This window comes from Pollicipes pollicipes, unplaced genomic scaffold (assembly GCF_011947565.3).
Source record: "Pollicipes pollicipes isolate AB1234 unplaced genomic scaffold, Ppol_2.1 Scaffold_4881;HRSCAF=5763_pilon_pilon_pilon, whole genome shotgun sequence".
Lineage (NCBI taxonomy): Eukaryota > Metazoa > Arthropoda > Thecostraca > Pollicipedomorpha > Pollicipedidae > Pollicipes > Pollicipes pollicipes.
In genome coordinates, this window is record NW_023596576.1 from 6,817,884 (window position 1) to 6,839,484 (window position 21,601).

A 21,601-nucleotide genomic window follows, 5' to 3' on the forward strand; every position below is an offset into this window, starting at 1 on the left:
CTGCAAAGTACGCTGTTTGTAACAGAAAGAATACCTTTAATCACTCGTGGTCGGTGTTTGGCATGCGAATAAACACTTATTGAATATTTGTGGCATTTCTGTCGTACTTCAATCGAGTCTGTGAAAAAAATATGGGCGTCCGGCAGAGATTGTACATGGCGCCGCGCAGAATCTTTGACATCTGGCTCGCTACGAATACACGCTTACACTCTTTATTCCCGAGGCCACACGTTCAGCAACGTATAAAGCTGCATAACGTCTGCCCTTCGCCGATTACCGAAAAGTGGTTTCGACCATCGAGGCTCACTAGCGTGATAATGACGCCCGACAGCATCTCCCGCCGTAAAGAGCGAGGGAGCGCATGGGAGCGGGAGTGTACTTCCCTTTTTGGCTGGAGAAGACTCTAACTCTGCTTACATAAGCAAATATGTGGTTGTTAGGAGCAAAAATGTTCCAAAGTTGGAAAGCTCCAAGATAGCGGAAGAAAATTGTTTTCAGGACGATTATACCAGAAAGCTCAGTCGATATCAAGCGGCGTGTGCTCTCGGGCGGGCCTTTTAACTCACTTTTTGAAAGCTTTAGAAGATTAATACATATTTTCTCACAATGACGGGTTCGTTTAATAGGCAGGCTGTGGTTCCAGATATGGCCGCTTAGCCGTCCTGGCAAAGGCGGCCAAGCTGCTACATGTGCGCATTCACCTGGCGCTCCAGGCCGTAGGCCGCCTCGCGTCTCATCGAGCGGCGCCTCTTCACGCGTCCTCGTAGTGCCCTCGTAATTCCCGGACGTTGCGGACGGGCGGCGTTCGAGCCGAAGTGAGCGAGTTTCGGTAGTTGCGTTCACACACAAGGGGCAGCAAGATGCAGTTTTCCGCTGTACAACGAGTAATCGCATTGGTTTAGTCCTCCAAATGCCAGTAAAGGATGCCGGCAAGAGCGTCACACTTGTCATCGGATGAAACCGGGGAAAACTTACGTGGGCGTGTTCAGGTGTCAATCTGGTGACATCGTGAATCTCATACATAAACAGGGATTTAAGCTCCTTAACTTTGATATATTCTGGCCAGTTCGTTCTTGTGAATGCATATATAAGGTAAGTAACAAATTACCTAGTCGCATATCGGTATATTGTTTGCATATTTTACATCTCAGTAGGCAAGAGAGAAAGGTGCAATTGCACCCTTTCTGTCTCACAAGAGTGTTATGCTTATAAAAAGCTGATGCAAACTGCCATGCTTCCACATGTGATTGCTGTGCATTATCGCACATGTTTAAAAACGTGTAATAAATGTTATAAATTTTTGTTTTTCGCACCTTCCCCTTTGGCAACTTTCATGACTTTGGCCTCCCTCTAGTCATGTTGAGAAATCGACATCCATAGCTATAACAGTTCTGCAAAGTGTGTCATCACTAAGGATTCGGAGAGTAGTGGTGTCATTCTGGTGTCATTTTAGTCCCCAGCGTTGTGACTGAAGGCAGCCAAGAAAGTAGCAGTATAACATGTGTCTTGGATTTCTAGGAGTTAAAAAGCTACAATGAAAAGCGTGCTGTTGTTCTTGGTTGTAAAATAGCATTTGAAAGCTTCTTTGGCAGGGACAACCCTTTCCACTGTGTTTTCTCCGTCGTGCAAAGAAAACAGTGCGAATAAATTGTGAACGAAGGCTCTGAATACGCGGAAAATTTCTCAGTCCACATTTTTATATCACTGATCTAAATAATCACTTGACTTTCGCTCTAGATTCTGAACGGGATGGTGTGATGCACATGTAAACTGGTAGTCCTTCATAATTAGTGTGCGTACGTGATTAACTTTTTTGTCCCACCTTACTCGTCTTCCCATCCCATCGTTAGTCCCATTGTGAGTCCCAGCATTTTTTTTTATAGAGGAAATGTGCATTTTGTTAACGAGTCGGTCACCGATGGCGCCGATGCAGTAATCATGTAGTTCCGATGTAGTAATCATTGGGGCGAATCTGAGACCCCAATTATTTAACATGAATCACAAAAGTAACTTATAGCTCGTTACCACCAGGCGTGGATCAGTGTCGGTTGTATATATGCTTCAAATTGTCCACTCAAGCTTTTGCCGGCGTTGAATAAAGCAAAACTTATGTCACTTCAGTGCGTCAAATCACCAGCTTTATGTGACTGTGGCGCACCGCATAATTTCTGTCGCATTTTTGCAATGCGCACGAAATGGTGATCGAAAACATCGTTGTAGCACTAATTCTAACTGTAATTCGCCCTTATTGTCAGGGGGACTCATCAGCACCCTGATATAACGCTTTAAAAATGGGCCGCGTTGGCGTAGGATAACCGGATTGTGGTCAAGTGGTAAGAAATTAGTTTCGAGATCTGATCACACTTTCCGGAATTGTCAACTCCATTCACCTATTTTCGGCTACGTGGTGCCGCGCAGAAGCGTGATGGCTTGTCCCACCGCAAAAGGAGTGTTTGTGGACCGGAGTTATGGCGTCATTGCGGCATGACAAAGCAATGGCCATTATGGTATTATCATTAACATTACGGTCAGTCACGTCATTGTGACAAAAGACCTGAACCGCACCTCGGCCTGGCTTAGTGTTATGAGAAAGCGAGAAATGCATGTTTGTTCTGAAATTCTAAGAGAAGTGTTTGCCTAAGTATTTTGAATGTGTATCTTTCTAGTGAACCCCTTCATGATGTCGACTCGGGCTCAAGAATAGACACCATTTGGTTGACTAAGTGTACAGTCTCATACCAAACAATCCAATACATGGCCTGAGTGATATTACCTTAAGCGGTCTTCTACGAAACTCTTAATGTGTTCAGTCGCTGGGTTTCACCGTTTAGCTATTTTTTCGAGGAAAACAAAAGCAATGGCTCAAAAGAATGAAGTGCCTAGTGTTAAATTGTTGTACAGGCCCAAGTTTTCTTGAGCGGAGTGTTTTAGTCGAGAGTCACACCGTGGGCTCCACAAAGAATATAGTTTTATTCCTGTCTTCAGGTACTTATTTTAGTCGAAAAATAGGGGCAGAGAGGTGTAGAGAGGCATACGCATTGCACATTTAAACAGGGCTTGCCCCGCCCACGTTTTCTGACGTTTGCACTTCCCTGCAAGGGCCGAGGGCTCACTATTGACCTCCGACTTGTGCTGGCAATCCTAGCTCCTAGCGTGTATCATTCACGTGATAGCCTAATTGTTAGGCGTCTTAACCGTGGAAGGTGAAGCTAGACAACAGGCATTCGTGTACATGGTTCAAGCTAGCAATTTTCGTGGCGCGTTTGGGACGAGTGACAATCTCTGCTAATGTTTTGAAGACATTGATATGGATGGTGTGCACGGATAGACAGATCTAGTTTCCCGGAAGGATGGACAGAGGGCAGATGAAGGGAGACGGATGTCTTTGTGAACTCTTGCGATCCTTATTTTGCGGTGAGAACACAAGTTTTTCGTAACGCTTTCGTATTCGCGTAGCGAACGTTTCCGGGATTGTTCCTTTCCAAACGCTCCCATTATCGTTTGGAATTGAGCTAGAATGTTGCCGTACCGTAAAGTAACAGTGAATATGCCGCAAAATTTAATGCTCGGCTCGGAAATGCTCTCTCGGTCAAATGCATGATTGCCTGCGCTCTGGGAACGTCTGTAAACAATCGGTGGCGTTGTGTCGGAAACGATGGCCGTTTGCTGGGGTGTGTTGCGCGTGCGATGGTGGTGTGACGCCTCTCCGTCCTGTTCCAGAGGCGCGCGCCCACGGCGCCGGCTACTTCGCCTTCTCGCAGGACGCGGCGGAGCGGGCGCGCCAGCAGGCCCAGCTGGACGAGCTGCGCCAGCAGACCGAGGCGCAGAAAAGCACGGCCGACCAAGCCAAGAAGCGCAAAAACAAGCAGCTCAAGGACAGGCTCCGCAAGGTGCGCGAGAGGAAGCGCCTGAAACTCGGCCTGCCCATTGAAGGTAGCGTGCTTGTGGGCTTTCGCCACACCGACAGGATGGGGAAGAAAATATTTATATCAGGTCATCCCCACGTCAAGTACAGTTGTGTTCGACAAAAAGAGATCATGCAATATGCCTTGCGTGCTAGGGTTATCTGGTGCGACGCCACGACGCTGTTCGCAGATTACCCCAGTCCCACGTGTGTCCGTGACAGGGCGCAGCGCTCTCCATTGCTATGGTAACGGCCTGGTGCAAAACCCCTATGATCATGCGTGGCTCCAACAGCTGACGAGACGTACAAATCATCTCACGGGCGGGCTTCTAATGTGCTTTTTTCCACTGTCGTAAGTGTGACATTTTGGCCGAAGTACCGTTGCATTAACATCTTTGACAGCGTAGGAGCTTTAGACGCACAGTGGAGTTGGGCTAGACCCTGTTGCTGAGCATGGTTTGCCTGCACGGCTCCGTGGCGCGATTTTCCAAACACGCAGAAGAATGTGTGTAGATTAAGAATATACCAAAATAATATACTAAAAATTAATAATAATACAACTTAATAAAATATATAATAATGAGCTTGTTTATCAATTTTCCAAACACGAAAAAACACCCTTTGAAAACACTAATGGTTGAAGAACATTCTGGGGATTTGTCTCGCGAGCATTTGCTGATGTAACGTTTGCAACAGCAAAAAAGAATGTAATGTTTGTAGCAACAGCAAAACGTACGCAGCTTGTCTGCTCTGCAGGCCCACGCAGGCTGCGTCCCTGCAATACCTCCGCTGGGGGTACCTGTTACGTACAACCTGGTCACGTTGAGCTAGGCATAGGCCGGGTCGGGCTGAGTCCCGTCAGGGCAGTGGTCAGTCGACGCAGACCAGCCGCTTCCGGGGAGGGGGGGGGGGGGGTCGGGGCAGTTTAGTGTGTAAATTGCGGGTTGCATAATGCATAGCCTGCGCGGCGATGCATTTTTACAATCAGAGGCCACCAATCAGTTTTGTGCAGGTAAAACAACAAGCAGCCTGAGACGCATGCTGCCTCCATGGACGTATCCATGCCTCACAGGGGCATAAATTTGATTTGAAGAATTCCAGCACACAACAAAATGCAAAGGCATGAAGAAAAAGGGATACGCAGAAAAAAAGAAAATAGAATGCTTCAAAACTTTGCTTTATTTCTACTCGCCCGATTCGCTTATTTCTCTTGACTTTGGGAGCATCTTCACCGATACTTGGTGTGATTCATAGGTAATTCCACTGCCTTAATCATGTAGAGACCTTGTTGACCAAGCCCTTTATTCACTAAACTATGCTCCGCAAGGCATGTTTCCTAATTGATGTGCCATGAATTCCTTTGGCTATAACATTTAAGTAGCAATTCCCAAGTGGCATATTACCGCCGGATCCTTCGCCAGCGGAAATGCAAGCTATTGATTGAATAGGGTAGCAGACGGTGAGTTAATACTCGTAGGGTTATACTACGGTCAGGAGCATCACTTTATATACTTTCGGGGCCTGAGCTCCCCCAATGCAGGCTAGCCCTATGGGCTAAAAGGAGCCCCCATAGCCATTTTTGCCCATAGCCCGGGGTCTTTGGACAAAAAGAAGTGCTGGACTAGAGGAAATTCAGAACATTATTCCGTCACTAGGTGCCTGAAGATATTACTATCATTTTTATGTTCATTTTGTACCAAATAGTATCCTGTGTTTACCTTATATGTTTTTGTCATTCCGGCTCCTTCATATGCTATGCTAGTCTGTGAATCTTAAGTTTTTTTACGACATAATGCCTGGAGCGAGCGGCAAAAATGGGTTGTAATATGCGGCAGCTTCTAAGTATAAGGTGGCTGGTTTTAAGGCATAATGTTTCGTAATGATCGGCAAGTGCTTACCGCGAGCGTAACACTTCAAGAACATTACACGAATATCGCGAGCATTCCAGTCATTCAGGTTTTCACGTCTTTCTCCCAACACACTAAGCTATGTGCTAAGGGCTGCCTGAAACATAGGCGGCTTAAACGAAAGGGGTCGGGGATACGTACCAAGCAAAAGCATATTAAGAAATTGATTGTCTTAATTTTGCTGTTGCATTTCCGTCAATTCCGGTCAACTCATTTGCGACTTTCGGCGGGAGATTTCGAAACCTGGACGTAACAGACCATAGGTGTTGGCCTATGGTATAACAAACCAGCCTGACTCGGCTATTTTTGATGTACACTGACCTGACACTGACTACTTACCCCTCGACACGTGTCCGGGTTGCCGGTGGATACCCTTCGCTGGGCTGGGGATCAGTTCAGACCCCCTGAGATCTCAGAAACTAAGAGCTAGAGACACAAAATTCAAAGGATGTGTGGGCCTGTACGTGAACTCACTTGGGTCAAACCGTGGTTCCCAGGTCATGACCTTCGGGTCAAAAAGGTCAGACAAGGCCAAACTCCAGGTTGGTGCCCAAAGCGCCCCCAGAACTTAGACACGTGTTCTAAGCAAAAGGTTGCATGCTCATGTAGGGGCAGTAACCTTGTTTGACCGCTTGACGGCTATAGTGACCAAAATCATACAAGTCTGTTCTTAGTCTTGCACCTGAATAAGCGACAAAGATGGCTCTAGGCAGTATGTTGTGAAACAAATTGTTGACGTGGGTCATTTTAGGTAAGTAAGCTATTCTGGCCTCAAAGAAGTTCATGAAAAGTGTATAATGTGGTTCCTGTTAGCAGAAGCTTTGAAGTGAGCACCAGAAATTACTCCGTACAGCAAGCCCTAGAGTAATAAAACAGGTTGGTTTTGACCCTGGTCTGACATTCATACCTAATCTTAGGTCACTGGAATCTGTTTATTCCATTGTGGTGTTGCCTAATAAAAAGTATCTTAGAGACGCATAGCTTCGTCTATCACTCCGTTGTCGCATCAGATTGAACGACTCCCTAGAAATTGACTTCGCCGAATCCATGCCTTGATGTTGACATGCCGTAGGTCAGTGACCTTACAAGGTACGTATGAATTTTTGATACCAAACGATTCGCTATTCAATTGCATACAGCTATGCAAAATTGGGCGCGGCTACCCCGCGCTGTTCGGAAATCACTCCGGAAATACCCTCGGGAGGTGGGGGGCGGCAAATTGACCCCCCCCCCTCCCCCCCCCCACACACACACACACACCTCAGCGTGTTAACGACTCCGCAGCAGGCATGCTTACTCCTCGTAGTGCAAGGATCGTCTTCGTTTTATGGCAACGTTTCATTATTGATGAAACAAGATGATTGACCATATTGTCAGTTGCGCCAGCCAACCACTCGCCTATGCATGGTTCTTTCCCCACCCTCCCTGTTGAATCATCCGTCTTTGCACAGGCGCGCTGGGCTAGTTGTAAGTCACGTTTGAACGGTCCAGGGTTCATTGCACCCGTTGCGCTTATTGTCCACCCACGTTTGAACGGTCCAGAGTCCATGGCATCCGCCGGGCTACTTGTCAAGCCACGTTTGAATAGTCCAGAGTCCATGGTATCCGCCGGCAGGCTGTCGCACGCTTTCGCGCGAAGCGCGTGCAGACACCTCTGTCGTTGGCTTGAGCGCAGCGCGGGTGCAACAAAGGAAATTGACTACCAGGGTAAGCAGGCAACCGTTATCAAGTGCAATCCACGCGTGTTAGTTTTTTGTGACTTGGGCATGTCAGGGGCGCGTTGGATGTCGTTTTTCCAGGGGGGGGGGGGCGCTGGCGGCTGACGGAGTGTCCCCTTTTCCAGATGCGCTGGAAAGGGAACAGTCAGCAGATGAAGACGAAACGCCAGCTCCGGTGGCTGCTCCCGCCTGTACCGACGCAAGAGGAGCTGGACAAGAAGGCGGAGCAAGACAGACGGGAGGAGGAAAGGCAGAAGTTTATCCGAGAATGGGATCTTGGAAAGGAGGGCGTCTCCAAAAGGCCACGTGAGTGGCTCCCGTGTACATGTCTTGCCATCGGCCTTCAAAGTGGATGTCATTTTGTTGTCCCTGCGAGTTTACTGGCTCTTAAGTACCCTTCCAGTTTACCAGTCTGGGGTACCCAGTCGCAGGGATTGCTGACACTCATTCACCACTTTTTCGTAGGTGCCGGACAGGCATACCAGTGCTATATCGTCTCAAAATGACGCGTTTGGAACGCTGCGTGTGTGCGTGAACCCCAGATTTGTGCTACTTCGACCGGGTCATGCGTTTCTAACGTTTAATTGCGTATTTGAGTCATCACAGGCAAGCTAGATGATAAGATGATGATCAACAGATTACTTAAGTATTTTGTAGCATGTGTTTCCGACCACCGCAGTACGAATTGTGAAATACTCTGCGCACAGGCAGGGACACTCTTGGTAGATCAGAAGCGTCGCAGGTGCCTATGGTCTTGTAGTGTGGTATTGCCTATGACGTGGTGTCCGCCGTGTGCCGCAGTGCTGACCCAGGAACAGTGGGTGGAGCAGCAGCGGCAGGATCGGAGGCCAGAGTTCGCCCCGCCGACTCAGTACGAGCCGGGCAGGCGGGGCCGCGGCCGCCAGGGCCCCACCGCCGCCGCCGCCACCGCCACATCGGCGGCGATCCCAGAGCTGCCGCGGCGGCTGGAGGATGGCGGCTGCAGGACGGTGTCTGCGGACGCTATAGAACCGACCGGCGCAGGCTCCACCTCTGGCGGCGGCCCACCAATGCAGGTCACAAGCGACCCGCCAACGCAGGTCACAACCGGACCACCGACACATGTCACCAGCGGACCGCCACATGTTACCAGCGGTCCACCAACGCAGGTCACAACCGGACCGCCGCCACATGTCACCAGCGGCCCGCCGCCACATGTCACCAGCGGACCACCGCCACATATTGCCAGCGGCCCGCCGCCACATGTCGTCAGCGGCCCGCCGCCACATGTCGTCAGCGGTCCGCCGCCACATGTCGTCAGCGGTCCGCTGCCACATGTCGTCAGCGGCCCGCCGCCACATGTCGTCAGCGGTCCGCCGCCACATGTCGTCAGCGGCCCGCCGCCACATGTCGTCAGCGGTCCGCCGCCACATGTCGTCAGCGGCCCGCCGCCACATGTCGTCAGCGGCCCGCCGCCACATGTCAGCGGCCCGCCGCCACATGTCGTCAGCGGTCCGCCGCCACATGTCATCAGCGGACCACCGCAGCACGTCGGCCCGGCACAGATCGGCTCGGCAGGACCGCCGGACGCATCTCTGTTTCAAACAAGTGGAGTGCTATCCCCAACAGACGTACTGCAGTATTCGAACAACGTAGTGCATTTCCCGCCCAATATGCGCTTTCCGCCCAATACGGCGCAGCGTCCGCTGAACCCAGCACAGCTGCCACCGACTGAGACGCGATCTCCATCCCATTCAACGCTGTTTCCGCCCAATCCATCGCCGTTACCGCACAACGTTACGAAGTACCTGTCTTATACTGGGCAGTTACCGGCCCACGTGGCGCGTCACGCGTCCACAACGGTGCAGTCCGCAGCCAGCACGGGTCAGCACCACACAGCCTGCCGGCCAGCCCAAGACCACCAGCCGGTTCCCGGCAGAGACGGTGCGTTTCTCGCCCAGCAGCGGGTCGTATCAGACGAGCAGCGCTCCGGTGGCGGCGGCGGCGCCGGCGCCCGCCGCCAGTCTGTTCCCGGAGTACGCCGGCCCCTCGGCTGGAGGCCGTCCGGCGTCCGGCGCCGGTCCGAGCCGGCGCGCCCCCAGCTACCGAGCCCGCCAGGCAGGCCGCTGCCGACCTGACCGACCCGGACTGCGTGCCGCCGGAGGGCGGGCGCGGCGCCGGCGCCGAGGTGGCGCCACCTGCCACGGCCGAGTACTTCGGCGGTGGTGGCCGCGGGCGGCGCGGCCGGCCCCCCGCGCCTGCCGACATCGGCGACGCGATAGAGGCCGGTCTGGCGCTGCTCAGCGACGACACTGAGAAGAAACACAGCAAAACGTTCGACCTGTAGGTGTGGCAGGTCCGGTGGGTTTTGTGCTGCTGGAGCTCGGCGTGGACTGAACGCTAACTCAAGGTGCCTGCCGTTGTTTTCTGTAAATACAGTACCGTTATGTTTCCTGCATTGGTACTGGTCTGGGTAGAAAAGAGTAGCCGCAAACTCGGTTATGGTTAATTGTCATATTTATTGAACATGTACATGCAACGAAAACAATAATTAAACGTCATCCCATCTTTCGACTAGGTCCGAACACTTCTAAAAGCAGCGAGCCGCTGGCATGCCTTGGAATGTGACCGCCACTCCAGTAACTAGACTTGCTGCTGGGGAGCCGTGCACAGCAAGCGTGCTAGTCCACTGCTGCTGGGGAGCTGTGCACAGCAAGCATGCTAGTCCACTGCCGAAATGGTCCAAGGCGCTTCGGTCCCGGAAAGGCCACTGTCAACTCCAGACATCAGCGTCGAACTGCCTCGACGCTGCACCCGATCCAAGTCTCCTTGGGGCTGCGGATGACGTGGGTCACCGCGGAGGGCCCACAGCGCCCAATCAGATGGCCAGCCCGAACACGGAGACGATGCAGTACATGGTCTTGTTCTCCCAGCGGACGGTGCAGCTGCCGTCGGTGCTGTTGTCCCAGTAGCAGGAGCTGGCCGTGTGTAGGCCAGCGCCTGTCTTCTGCATGATGACACTGGTCACTGGAGACATCACTCGAGGTCATCACAAAGATCAATGCAAGAGATGCTACAAATCCGGTCATTAGGATATTATGAGAGGTCAGCGAACAGACCTATCAGTGCCCACAGAAGGATTTGTGATGGTCTCTTCTAGTGTCACAAGACATGGCCACAGACTGTAACAGAGAGTGACCCAACAGTCAAATGGTATGCCATCATGGGCCAGGACAAGCATTGCAGTACAGTGTGTCACGCAGCTGGACGTTGTACCCACAATGGACTAATGACTTTACGCTTAGAGTGTAATTGCAAATACCAGAGCAACAGTGCATAATCAAGTGTGGTTTAAACATCTCCAAGCTTACCAATATATTTGAAAGGTTTCTGCAGTTTAGTGAGGGCACCCAAGCATGATTCAACAACACTGGATGCCCACTGGTTGACTTTTGCCTGTTGGTAGGTGTTCCCACCAATGGTGCTTTCCACAGCCTCCTTGATTATATTGCTGACTTCATCCACCACAAACTGGGTCTGGAAATAGAAGCATGTAATATAAGTTTGTGGATCATGTTACCAATTCATTTGTTCCTTAAATGTTACACATAGGTTAGGATATGACCTAAAATCCAGATATTATCTCCATGGGGATCCAACTATGCAACATGTGAGCACATATTCTGTGCAAATATCTGATCAGTGGTCATGGGCATCACTAAGTTCAGTTGGAAATCAAACACATGCATGAAGAGGCATTTGCCAAACAAATGCAGATAAACATTGCTGTCCGTGCCTGCCCAGTGGTAATACAACAGAAATTGGGCTGACAGCAGCCCAGCTGAACATGCCATTCAGATGCAACAAATATGCACAGAAACAGACACCTAACATTCTATTCAGATGCAACAAATAAAGGCAGAGACAGACAAATGAGTGGTACAGCAGGCTGTTCCCTGCATCTCCAGCCAAATTGATACAGGTCCTGCATCATTTTTAAGTCAGGCTGGGTAAGCACTGGGGAGGCATTGTCAGCACGGGTTACCTACTTATATTCAGGAAACAATTTCACCTAAAGCTTTCATAATATTCAAAGGTAAAGATGCCCCATGCCACAGACATTGATCCACACTATGCCTGCAGGTACCTTCATTTATCTTTTTCATTTACCTGTAATACCTATATGTTAAGACCAGGTAGGACTGAATGGGACCAGGTCCTCATCTATCTAGTCCCACCTGGTGCTGTTCTGTTATCCAACATGGTTCCGGTAGCCAGCACAGGGGTGTAACAGGGCATTTAAGTTATGATGTGAGGCAGCCAATGGTTATGACTTTACAAAATTAAGTTGCATTCTTCAAAATTTCAGCACAGGCCACAACCCAAATGCAAAAAAAATTACACTCAACATGCCCAGAGCAGCCATAGAAATGTTGGCATCCATGCAACATAAATTCAAGCAATACGAGTTTGGTGCACAGTGGCCACCACTTTCAGTGCATGGGGCCAATGTTTTGGGAAATTATGGAAATGAGACATTTACCTGAAAACTTGTTTTCCAAAAAATAGTTATCACAAAATAATTTGGTAACTTCAGCACATTTTGGTTAGTCTGAAGTCCAGCAGACAAGCATGAGACAGCGCAGATGCCCATACACACCCTGCGCGGTAGGAACACTTCCCTGCAGACAATGCTGCAATCACATGAGTGTAATATCACACTACATAATGCCTTTCTCTCCCACTTTTGTTAAGCTACCTACATGTTCCATAAAACCCTTAGCCTCAATGCATGTGAAGCATTTCACAGACAACTCTATCCATGCGCACCACACAGGTTTCAGGCAGAATTTTGTCCCTAAAGAAGGGCTTGCACTGGTAAAAAAAATATTTTAACTCTGCACAGAACCCAGGACTTTTGTTTTCTGGGCCATCAAATGTATATCCCTGTGTCAAGCACTGCCCGCTGGTCACACAAACCTAACACACGACCACATTTGTTTTCCACTCACCTCCTCTGAGGTGTCTTCCATCTTCAGACTTCAGATGACTTGACGACTATTTCAGACTTGTCCACTACCGCTCGTTAGTTTAAGATTCGTTGTTTTCCGAAAGTGTTTGAGAACAAAATTACCCTAATACATCAGCAAAAATTGAATTCTCAAAAATTGAAATCAGCCACCAACGCCTCAAGGCCCTTAGAACAAAGCACTCCTGCAAGGCTGCTTGTCTCCTATACAGTCTTGGTTGCTTGCAAAGCAATAGGATATCGGGCAATAGTCTATTACGGCACCACCACACCCACAACACGCCCTTCCCTCCTGCTCTAGTGGTAACCAAGGTCGTGCGAGAGAGAGACCGCAGCAAGGCCGTGCAGAATAGATGGCTCCCTGCTGCGTGCGCCTCTGTGCAAGTCTGCATGTGACGTCATGGGAGCATTCCTTAAACGCCAGGACGGCTGCGTACGTGTTCAAGGACATCAGCGATCCCATGTAATATGAGATGTTAACCTAGTGGAGTAGATAGAATATCAAGGCAAACGTGATGAAATTAGTAGAATCAACAGTTAAACCATTTCTATAGGTTAGTCATTCGAGAATCATCCGCCGTGTTGTTTCCTTGAGACGGTCGGCATGAAGAAGCATTTATGAGTTCAAAAGCGCCAGATGGACTTAAAACTGCACCCCAATGTAGCCAGTTTAATATGCACATCATAACTGGGACCCTCTGGTGGACTTGTCCAACAGAATTCTTGAAACTTCCTAGGGGCGGATACAGAGGGTTGGCCACGGGACCATGCCCCCGCCCCTTGGGCGACGAAGGGGTCCATAGGCTCCGAAGGGGCCCATAGGGGACCGAACAGGTGCAGTTTTTTAACACAAAACTCAACAAGATTGGACGTCTTTGGATTTCCAGGCCACCAAGAACAGCTACAAGCGAAAGAGAAGTGCCAGCGAAAAGAGAGAAAGGATCTTCCATGATTGAAAAAGTTGTTAACTGGAAATTCTAAACCATATTACGGTGTCCAGGGTCCATATGCTGTTTCTGGGGGACCTATGTTCCCACTTGCAGGGTTACTTTGATTGTTAAGGAACATTCCTAGGTCCTGCCTTCACATTATGCGTTGGGTAAGTTTTATTTGAATGGGGATCCTACGCTCTTGCCAGGGGCCTATCTAATAACCTGCTCGGGCACATTCAATCGTTCGGGGGCCCTCTATATCGGGTTTTGGGTGCATCCTATTTGAATGGGGGCGGGGGGCCTACGCATTTGTCGGGCCCCGCTCTGTTCGCCTCGCCGTTCGGCCACACTGGATTGTTCGAGAACCCTGCACATCGGGTCTTGGTGTTTGAATTTAGGACCCCGCGCTCCTTCGGGATCACCTGATAATCTGCTCGGGTACAGTCCACCTTTTGGGGCCTTCTGCGCTGGGTTATGGGTACTTCCTATTTGAATGTAGAACCTTACGTTCTTGTCGTGGCCCCTTCTAATAAGCTGCTCCGGCATATTCGATTGTTGGGCGACCTCTATGTCGGGTCTTGAATATCCGTGAAGTTAGCAATTTATTCAGCGATTTATTCAGCGAGTAGTACTGATTTCTTTTTTTTTTAAAGATCTCAATTTCAATTGTGGCTTGAAGACACCAAAAATGACCCTTATTTTGCAATATGATTTCCCTTTCAACTTCAAAAGCTAGGTCAAAGGACGGAGAACTCCATATCACTAGAAAATTAACGGCCGATCTTCAACTTGCAGACGCCAGAATATTTGCAACCGAAAGAACTAGCTTCCTTCAAAAAGTCCTAACTTCTTGAGGTCACCCTTCAAGGTCAAACACGGGCTCAAATGACGGAGAAATCGAAATCACCAAAAGATAGCTGGCCGATTTTCAGCTTGCAAATGTCAGGATATTCACCACAGATAGAATTAGCGTTCGTGACAAATTCCTGACCTCTCAGGGTCATTATTCAAAGTCAAGCATGGCCTTAAACGACGGGGAACTTTATATCACCCCAAAATTACTGGTTGAATTAAGACTTGCAACTGTCAAAATATTCGCCATAGAAAGAACTAGCGCCCTTAAAAAAGTCATGACCTCTCAAGGTCATTATTTAAGGTCAAACGCGGACTCAAAGGGCGGGAACTCCTAATCACCCAAAAATTACCGGCTAATTTTAAACCTGCCACTGCCAGAATATTCACACTAAAAAGAACTAGTGTCCGTGAAAAAGTCCTGATCTCTCATGGTCATTTTCCCAATGTTCTTTTAAGGTCAAACTCGGGCTCAAAGGACGGGGAACTCCATATCACCCCAAAACTACCAACCGATTTAAACTTACAGACATCAAAATATTCGCCTTAAACATTGACCTTGAAGGAATACCAAAATATCAACCTTAAAGGGTGACCTTCAGGGTTCAAAACTTTTTGACGAACACTAGTTCTTTCTGTGGTGAGTATTCTGATGTTTGTCAGTTGAAAATCGGCCCTATCTGTCAACCTGCTCGGACACACTTGAACATTCGGGGCTCTCGACATTTGGTCTTGTTGACGGACTTCCTATTTGAATGGAGGTCCCTACGCTCTTGACGGGGGGGCCCTATATTATAACTTGCTCGGGAACTGGCCCTGCGCTCTTGTCGGGGGCTCCCATCTGTTACCTGCTCGGGCACACTCGATTATTCCAAGGCTCTCCATGCAGTGTTTTGGCTGCTTTTTATTTGAGTGGATAATCCTGTGTTCTTGGCGGGCCCCATCTGTTAAGCTGTTCGGGCCGGTGGCGGATGGAGGCGGAGAGGGGAAGGCACGGAATCATGCCCCCATGAACCATGTCGAGGGAACCTTTAATCCCCAAAGGGGCTCACAACTGGCCGAACGGAAGCAGTTTTCTAACAAAACATTGCACACGGCACAATTGCACGTCTTTGGGCCTACAGACGACCAAGAACGGTTGCTGGCAAGAGTAAAGAGTTCATAAGCAGATAAATTAAGTTTTTTGCTGAATGAGGAAGTGCTGCTTGGGGGAAATTTTGAGGGTCATTGCGCTGGCCAGAGACATTGCGCTGTTGCTCGCACCCTATGTGTCCACTTGCCGAGGCAGTCCAATCGCTAAGAGACTTTCCACGTTGCTCTTGATCTTTTCGCATTTTCTCTTAGGGCCCAATGCCGCTGTTAAGATGGTATCTACTTCCATGCCTGAGCACCCTCGATCGATCAAGTTTTCCTCCACGATCTTTCCAGGTCTGCCGAAAGGCTCTGTACGGTTTTTCCAGGACATCATATGCCCGAGTGCACTCAGTTGCTCAGGGCCCATCATATTAGTTCTGGGTTCTTTCCACTTGCTCGGAGGACCTTGTGCTGTTGCTGGAGCTTACATGTGATAAGACACCGAAACACTCGATGCTTAGGGGCCCTCCACTTTTATTTAGAGCTTTTTCACTTCGACCCCATTTTCGGAGGGCTCTTCACTCTTGTAAAGGCTGCTGCTATTAACCTGCCCGGGTGCTCTTGATCGCACAGGGGTATTAATTCATGGTCTTGCGTAATTTCCCTTTGCTCAGAGGGTCCTGTGCTTTGACTGAGGTCTTACATGTCAGCCTGCTGGGGCACTGCCGGTCGTTTAGGGGCACACCACGATGGTCCTGGGTTCTTTTTGCTTGCTCTAAGGACCCTATGCTTGTTGACAAGAGCCTGTTTGTTTGTGCCCTGAGGCGCCCATGGTCGCTCATGTTTCGTCCCTATTGGCATGGGTGCCTTAGCCTTAGATAAGCAGTCGGATATGCGCCGATGAATTTTTACGTGCGATCGTCGAACAGCACTATACGTGCCGCCGACGTCGCATGTGTCATTTCCCTTGGCTATTGGGCGTGACTTATTATACTTGTGCATCACGTTCTTACCATATTTTGAATGTTACGATAGCATGCATTCCCTTGAAACCAAGTAGAACTTCTGCATTAGTCATCAGCCATCAGCTAATTACCTCGCCCAGCCGGCTATCCGTAAATAGGCTAGAAATGAAGTTCGTTCTTGCCTTCGATGGCATTTGGCAGCCAGCTTGAGTTTATTTTGGCTGTTTTTCCGAAACAGTTAGCTTCAAAATCACAGGATATAACATGATCTATAGAAAATGAGTGAGCTCCATGCATGTGTATACGTAAGCACACCTAGCTTGATCGAGCTGCGTATAGTAAGATGGGTTCCGTTTTATTTAATATGTATGTATATGTTCCGTACAAATCTGTCTTCCCACGGTTCCTTTTTTTTGTGAAATGTCGGCTTTGCTGTCCCGTCTCTGAGCTTCTGTTTTATCTCCATTTCTCGGTCCGCTGCTGAGTTGCCCTTTAGATTTATCTTTTGTTAATTCACCGTCCCTGCGACCCCGGCCCTACGGCCGGCCCGGAAACTGCTCCACATGGGCCGTGTTCTTTGCGAGGCCGCGCCGCTCGCTAACCAGGCAGTTGTCTCGCGGGCGCCGCCAGGGAGAGGACGCGTATGCCCTCTTCCTGGCCCAATATTCGAACCTCAAAATATGGCATCAGCCGACGGATGCGTGTCGACGACGAGTGAAAGAGACTGACCGAGACCGAACGGTACCGAACGATACCGAACGATCGAACGATATCGAACAGTATATATATAAATATATATATATATATATATATATATATATATATATATATATATACCATGCTTGTTAACTATAAAAGGAATGACCGGAATGCAAGGATATTTTGAAGGGGCCCCAAACCCTAGGGGGCCCCATAGTGTTTCGTGCCCCTCTCCCCCTGACGAAATCCTGGATTCGCTCCTGAAACTTCCAGGTCTTAGTCAATATTTATAGCCGCCCTGGTCAGGCACACCACGCGAAAGGACAGCATGTTCAAATACCAATGAGGGCTAAGATTGTTTTACGAAACGAGCGTATGCGTGTCCCTGACTTGCCTGGCCTGTGCCTTTGGCCTGCTTGACCTGGCCCGTGTACGCGTGTCCCTGACTTGCCTGGTCGAAATCCATTCCACGGTCGGTCGGCAACAAAAGCGGAGGAAGCTAAGACGCTTCAGGCTGCTCAGCCGGGGCCCCTGCCCGTACCTGGCCAGGCAAATTAGCGCGGCTCCATCTGACCAGAGCAGCCAAGTCAATGCTCAACTGGGACCTAGTCATTTACGGGGCGTGGGTCCTGATTAGAACCGATTTCATGATGCAGAGGGCAAATAAGGTCCCGCTGGTCTGTCCTGCCTCTAATATTGTCAGCAAATATCGAGTCCTAAATATCGAGACTCGCCCGAGTCCCAAACAGAATGCACCCTGAGACATATCACAGTCGCCGCTCATAAGGTTCAGGCAAGTCATATTCGGTGCAGCGGATCAATGGATAGCGATATTCATCATGCGACAAAAGGATGTAGTTATACGACCGTCGACTGTGCAATGTCATCTAGTGGAAGTAGAGGCAGGAGATGCGCCTCAGCTGGTCTTACTATCTGGTCTACCACTGTTAGCTTTAGCATCCGGATGGCTGACTTGAGGTTGGCTGGAGTTCCATGGAGGATGCCGGTACCGAGCTGAGAGCCAAGCATCTACTTTGTCAGCGTTCCGTTCCGTCAGAGTTCCCCTGACATGCCGGACGAATGCATAGACCTTCCGGGTGAAAGAGCATAGTGGGACAGCTTTGGCGACACCTTTCAGGCCTTCTGTCGAACCTCGGCCAGTCGATGCCAGCTGAATTACTAAGTTGAACGACTTGAGTTGATGCTGGATTAGATGTCACTGGTCTGGACACGCTGCAGGTCCCCTGTTTTCGGTTGGAGCTGGTAGCACACCTGGCGCAGCAGGCGAGCAATCCTCCTGTTTTCGGTGGGAGCTGGTAGCACACCTGGCGCAGCAGGCGAGCAATCCCCTTGTTTTCGGTGGGAGCTGGTAGCACACCTGGCGCAGCAGGCGAGCAATCCTCCTGTTTTCGGTGGGAGCTGGTAGCACACTTGGCGCAGCAGGCAAGCAATCCTCCTGTTTTCGGTGGGAGCTGGTAGCACACTTGACGCAGCAGGCAAGCAATCCCCGGCGCCAGCTCACACCTGACGCAGCAGGCGAGCAATGCCCGGCGCCCGTTCACACCTGGCGCAGCAGGCGAGCAATCCCCGGCGCCAGCTCACACCTGACGCAGCAGGCGAGCAATGCCCGGCGCCCGTTCACACCTGGCGCAGCAGGCGAGCAATCCCCGGCGCCAGTTCACACCTGACGCAGCAGGCGAGCAATCCCCGGCGCCAGCCCACACCTGGCGCAGCAGGCGAGCAATCCCCGGCGCGAGCTCACACCTGGCGCAGCAGGCGAGCAATCCCGGTGCCGGTTCAGGCGAATAGTTCGGTGCTGGGCCTGCATCTGCATCATTCGCCTCTTCAGCCGCTGAACGTCGGGAGCGCCTGCTGGTGATAGGTCTGCGGATGACAGAAGCTCCCACAGTGAAAAGCGCGCAGTGCGGGGTGCCGGATAGTAAGCTGTCCTATCTTTTTGCTGTTACATACCCAAACATGGAGTAGCTTTTCCCATACGGCATATTCGTTAACAGTCCGGAACATGCACCAAAGGTGTAGAGAAGGCCTTCCCCTACCCCGTTTAGTGCGAGCTCACCTGGTCACATTATTTTTTTCGGAAATGTACATAGTCCCTAAGAGAAAATTAATATAAATGTAAACATTGGAAGTATTCATACCAACGATGAGGAAATCAAAGCCTGGATGATGTTTGGTCAAAACGGTACTGTTGGCCGTATTCCTCGCATAATCACCGGGAGAAAGGAAAGATAGTTGAATTGATATTTCAGCTGAGGCCTTTATCTAAAGGAATATGAGTAGTTAATTCGTTTGTTCAGAACACAAGCAGCCCACGGGCAAAAGCCTAAGTACGGTGTCACACAAAACAGTGTCACTCTTAATCTATGTGCACGATGATCCTCCCAAATACACTGAACAACTTAAATGATTTTAAGCCGTGCGTAGCATGTACGACTGTATGCGCACGATGCCATTATGCGAGCACCAACGGTCTGCACTGGAAATACATAATCAACCGACACAACCTTGATCATTCAAATGACTCCTTGATGATGCATTGATAGCTGCAGCCGACCGACTCGTGGCACCATCACCAGCAGACAGTGTCCCAGGAAAAAAAATACAATCCTGTCATTCCATTATCCATGCGGTGATCATGGCAAGGAAAAATATAATTGTCGAGTCGTTCATATCTGGCGTCTGTGAGCATTATTTCTGGATGTAACGACCGTCATTTGGCTCTAATTCAATGTTGTGCAATGTACGATGACGTAATCAAAGAATGGTCTATTGAGCAGCGTGTCTACTAAACAGAGAAATTGTGATATCTAGAGGAGCCTTTTCCACTTAAAGGTATACAGATAGTTGCCAGTAACAACAAACTCATCCCCACCGATATTCATACAGCGCATTTCATTCACTTGAAGGAGTTTGCTTTTAGTCTCAATAACATATCACCAATATGTGTATGTCAATATGATTCAAAAAATTGCGATCCCAACGCCAAATTTCCGTCACAATTTTCACACGCCGCTCGCTGGTCACGTAAAAACAGCAACTTCAATAAAGCCCCGTTGTTTTCCACGGGATGTTGTGACATGACAACAAAGGACAACAAAGAAGACAAAGTATCCCAGGCCAACAAAGAACATTGGAGTAGTTAATGCAATTTGGCTGAATGACTGCGCCCCAAACCCCGGAACTGGATCCGTTAAGGTAACCGGATGTTTATCGACCCATAGACAGAAAACATATATTTTGTCGTATAGGGAAGTGTATCTACAAATCCCCAAACGCTCCCATCCGCTAAATAAAAACCGTGTTTGCTCTCGCCGCCAAATAGACATGGTAGCAGCTGAGCGAATAAACGATGTAATAAACTTACACACTTAGGGCCGTCAAACGCGTAACGGTTTGTGGAGTTAAAGCGAAAAGCTCCGGAGCATGGAAATGACATAAGCCATTAATAAGGAATTCAGTCCCCGTCCTCCACATAAAAATACGTGTCACCGCCCGTGTCCGCCATAGAAGAGTGACTTCGGCGCCTTACGGTGGCCTCTAGAAAGGTGCATTCACTTTCCGGCCTGAAGGGGCGCATGCCCCTAGTGCCCCTCCCCCGCCCTTCGAGATCTGCCCCTGCATGATAACTACGCTGCTTAGATTATCTACGACTCCTAATCATGTGAAAATTGAGATATTGGTTACTCTTTATCAGAATAAAGTGGGCTAAGTCCATTGCGAAAAAAATGGTGCGGGTAGTGGGGTGGGCCATCGGGCACTGCCCCCCCCCCCCCATGATTTACAAAAATTGATACCCCTGACATTATCCAATCAAATAGCGCGAATCCAGCATTGCATTGGTATCAGCAGGTTGGAACAGCATTGGTATCAGCAGATGTAGACGACATTTTTTAAGCATCTATATCACATTCATTTAGCTCTATGCACAATATGATAACATTTGAAAGTGTTTGATCTCACACCTGTCCACCGGTCAGTACCTTAAGTCTAAGGTGCGACGGGTAATGTTCAAGGCGCACACCAGTGATGCTCGACCTCTTGCCCCAAAGTCGCTGCCCAGTTCAGCAGCAAGAATCCCGGGACGAATCCCTGACATGTGTCACTCCAACATCCCCCGGGATTGACCCTTGAAGCTACAGCCCAGGCATCAACAAACAACAAGCCTCCCAGACTGGCAGAGCTTCGAGCGCTGTTACCAGGGACGCTCTCCATGGCAGATCCTTAGAAAAACTAGGCAGCGCCCTAAAAAACAACAACTTATGTTTAGCTACCCTTTTCAAGCCAGTCAGCTTCTCACGACGCGAATAAAATCAACGGCAGCCTGCAGTCTTGCACTGAACCCAATTCATTACCGTGTGGCGAACATTCTAGCCCACCTGTCTCAAGCGGCACGACTGATTTAAAACGCCGCGTAGCGAACTGATCACGTTCGTCACAAGATGTCCTGATCGGCCACGATTCTTATGACTAGTATAAAGCTTAGTTATTTGGTATTTCATGCTGTTTCGTATGTAAAGTGAA

At 49.5% G+C, this 21,601-nt stretch overlaps 2 protein-coding genes across 2 annotated transcripts; one reads left to right on the forward strand and one right to left on the reverse strand.

Annotated features, from left to right (window-relative positions):
• Positions 1-3,307: 3,307 nt before the first annotated feature.
• Positions 3,308-9,855, forward strand: LOC119099700 (coiled-coil domain-containing protein 174). The gene is made up of 5 exons (XM_037222765.1): positions 3,308-3,314; positions 3,721-3,890; positions 7,655-7,835; positions 8,331-8,518; positions 9,697-9,855. Exons 1-5 carry the CDS (start codon positions 3,308-3,310, stop codon positions 9,853-9,855), a joined length of 705 nt encoding a protein of 234 aa, XP_037078660.1.
• A 170-nt stretch (positions 9,856-10,025) lies between these two features.
• On the reverse strand, positions 10,026-12,818 carry LOC119101700 (dynein light chain Tctex-type 1). The gene is made up of 3 exons (XM_037225117.1): positions 12,521-12,818; positions 10,880-11,045; positions 10,026-10,535 (listed from the first exon to the last, which is right to left on the reverse strand). The coding sequence occupies exons 1-3, from the start codon at positions 12,539-12,541 to the stop codon at positions 10,387-10,389; spliced, it is 336 nt and encodes a 111-aa protein (XP_037081012.1). The 5' UTR covers positions 12,542-12,818; the 3' UTR covers positions 10,026-10,386.
• Positions 12,819-21,601: the final 8,783 nt, after the last annotated feature.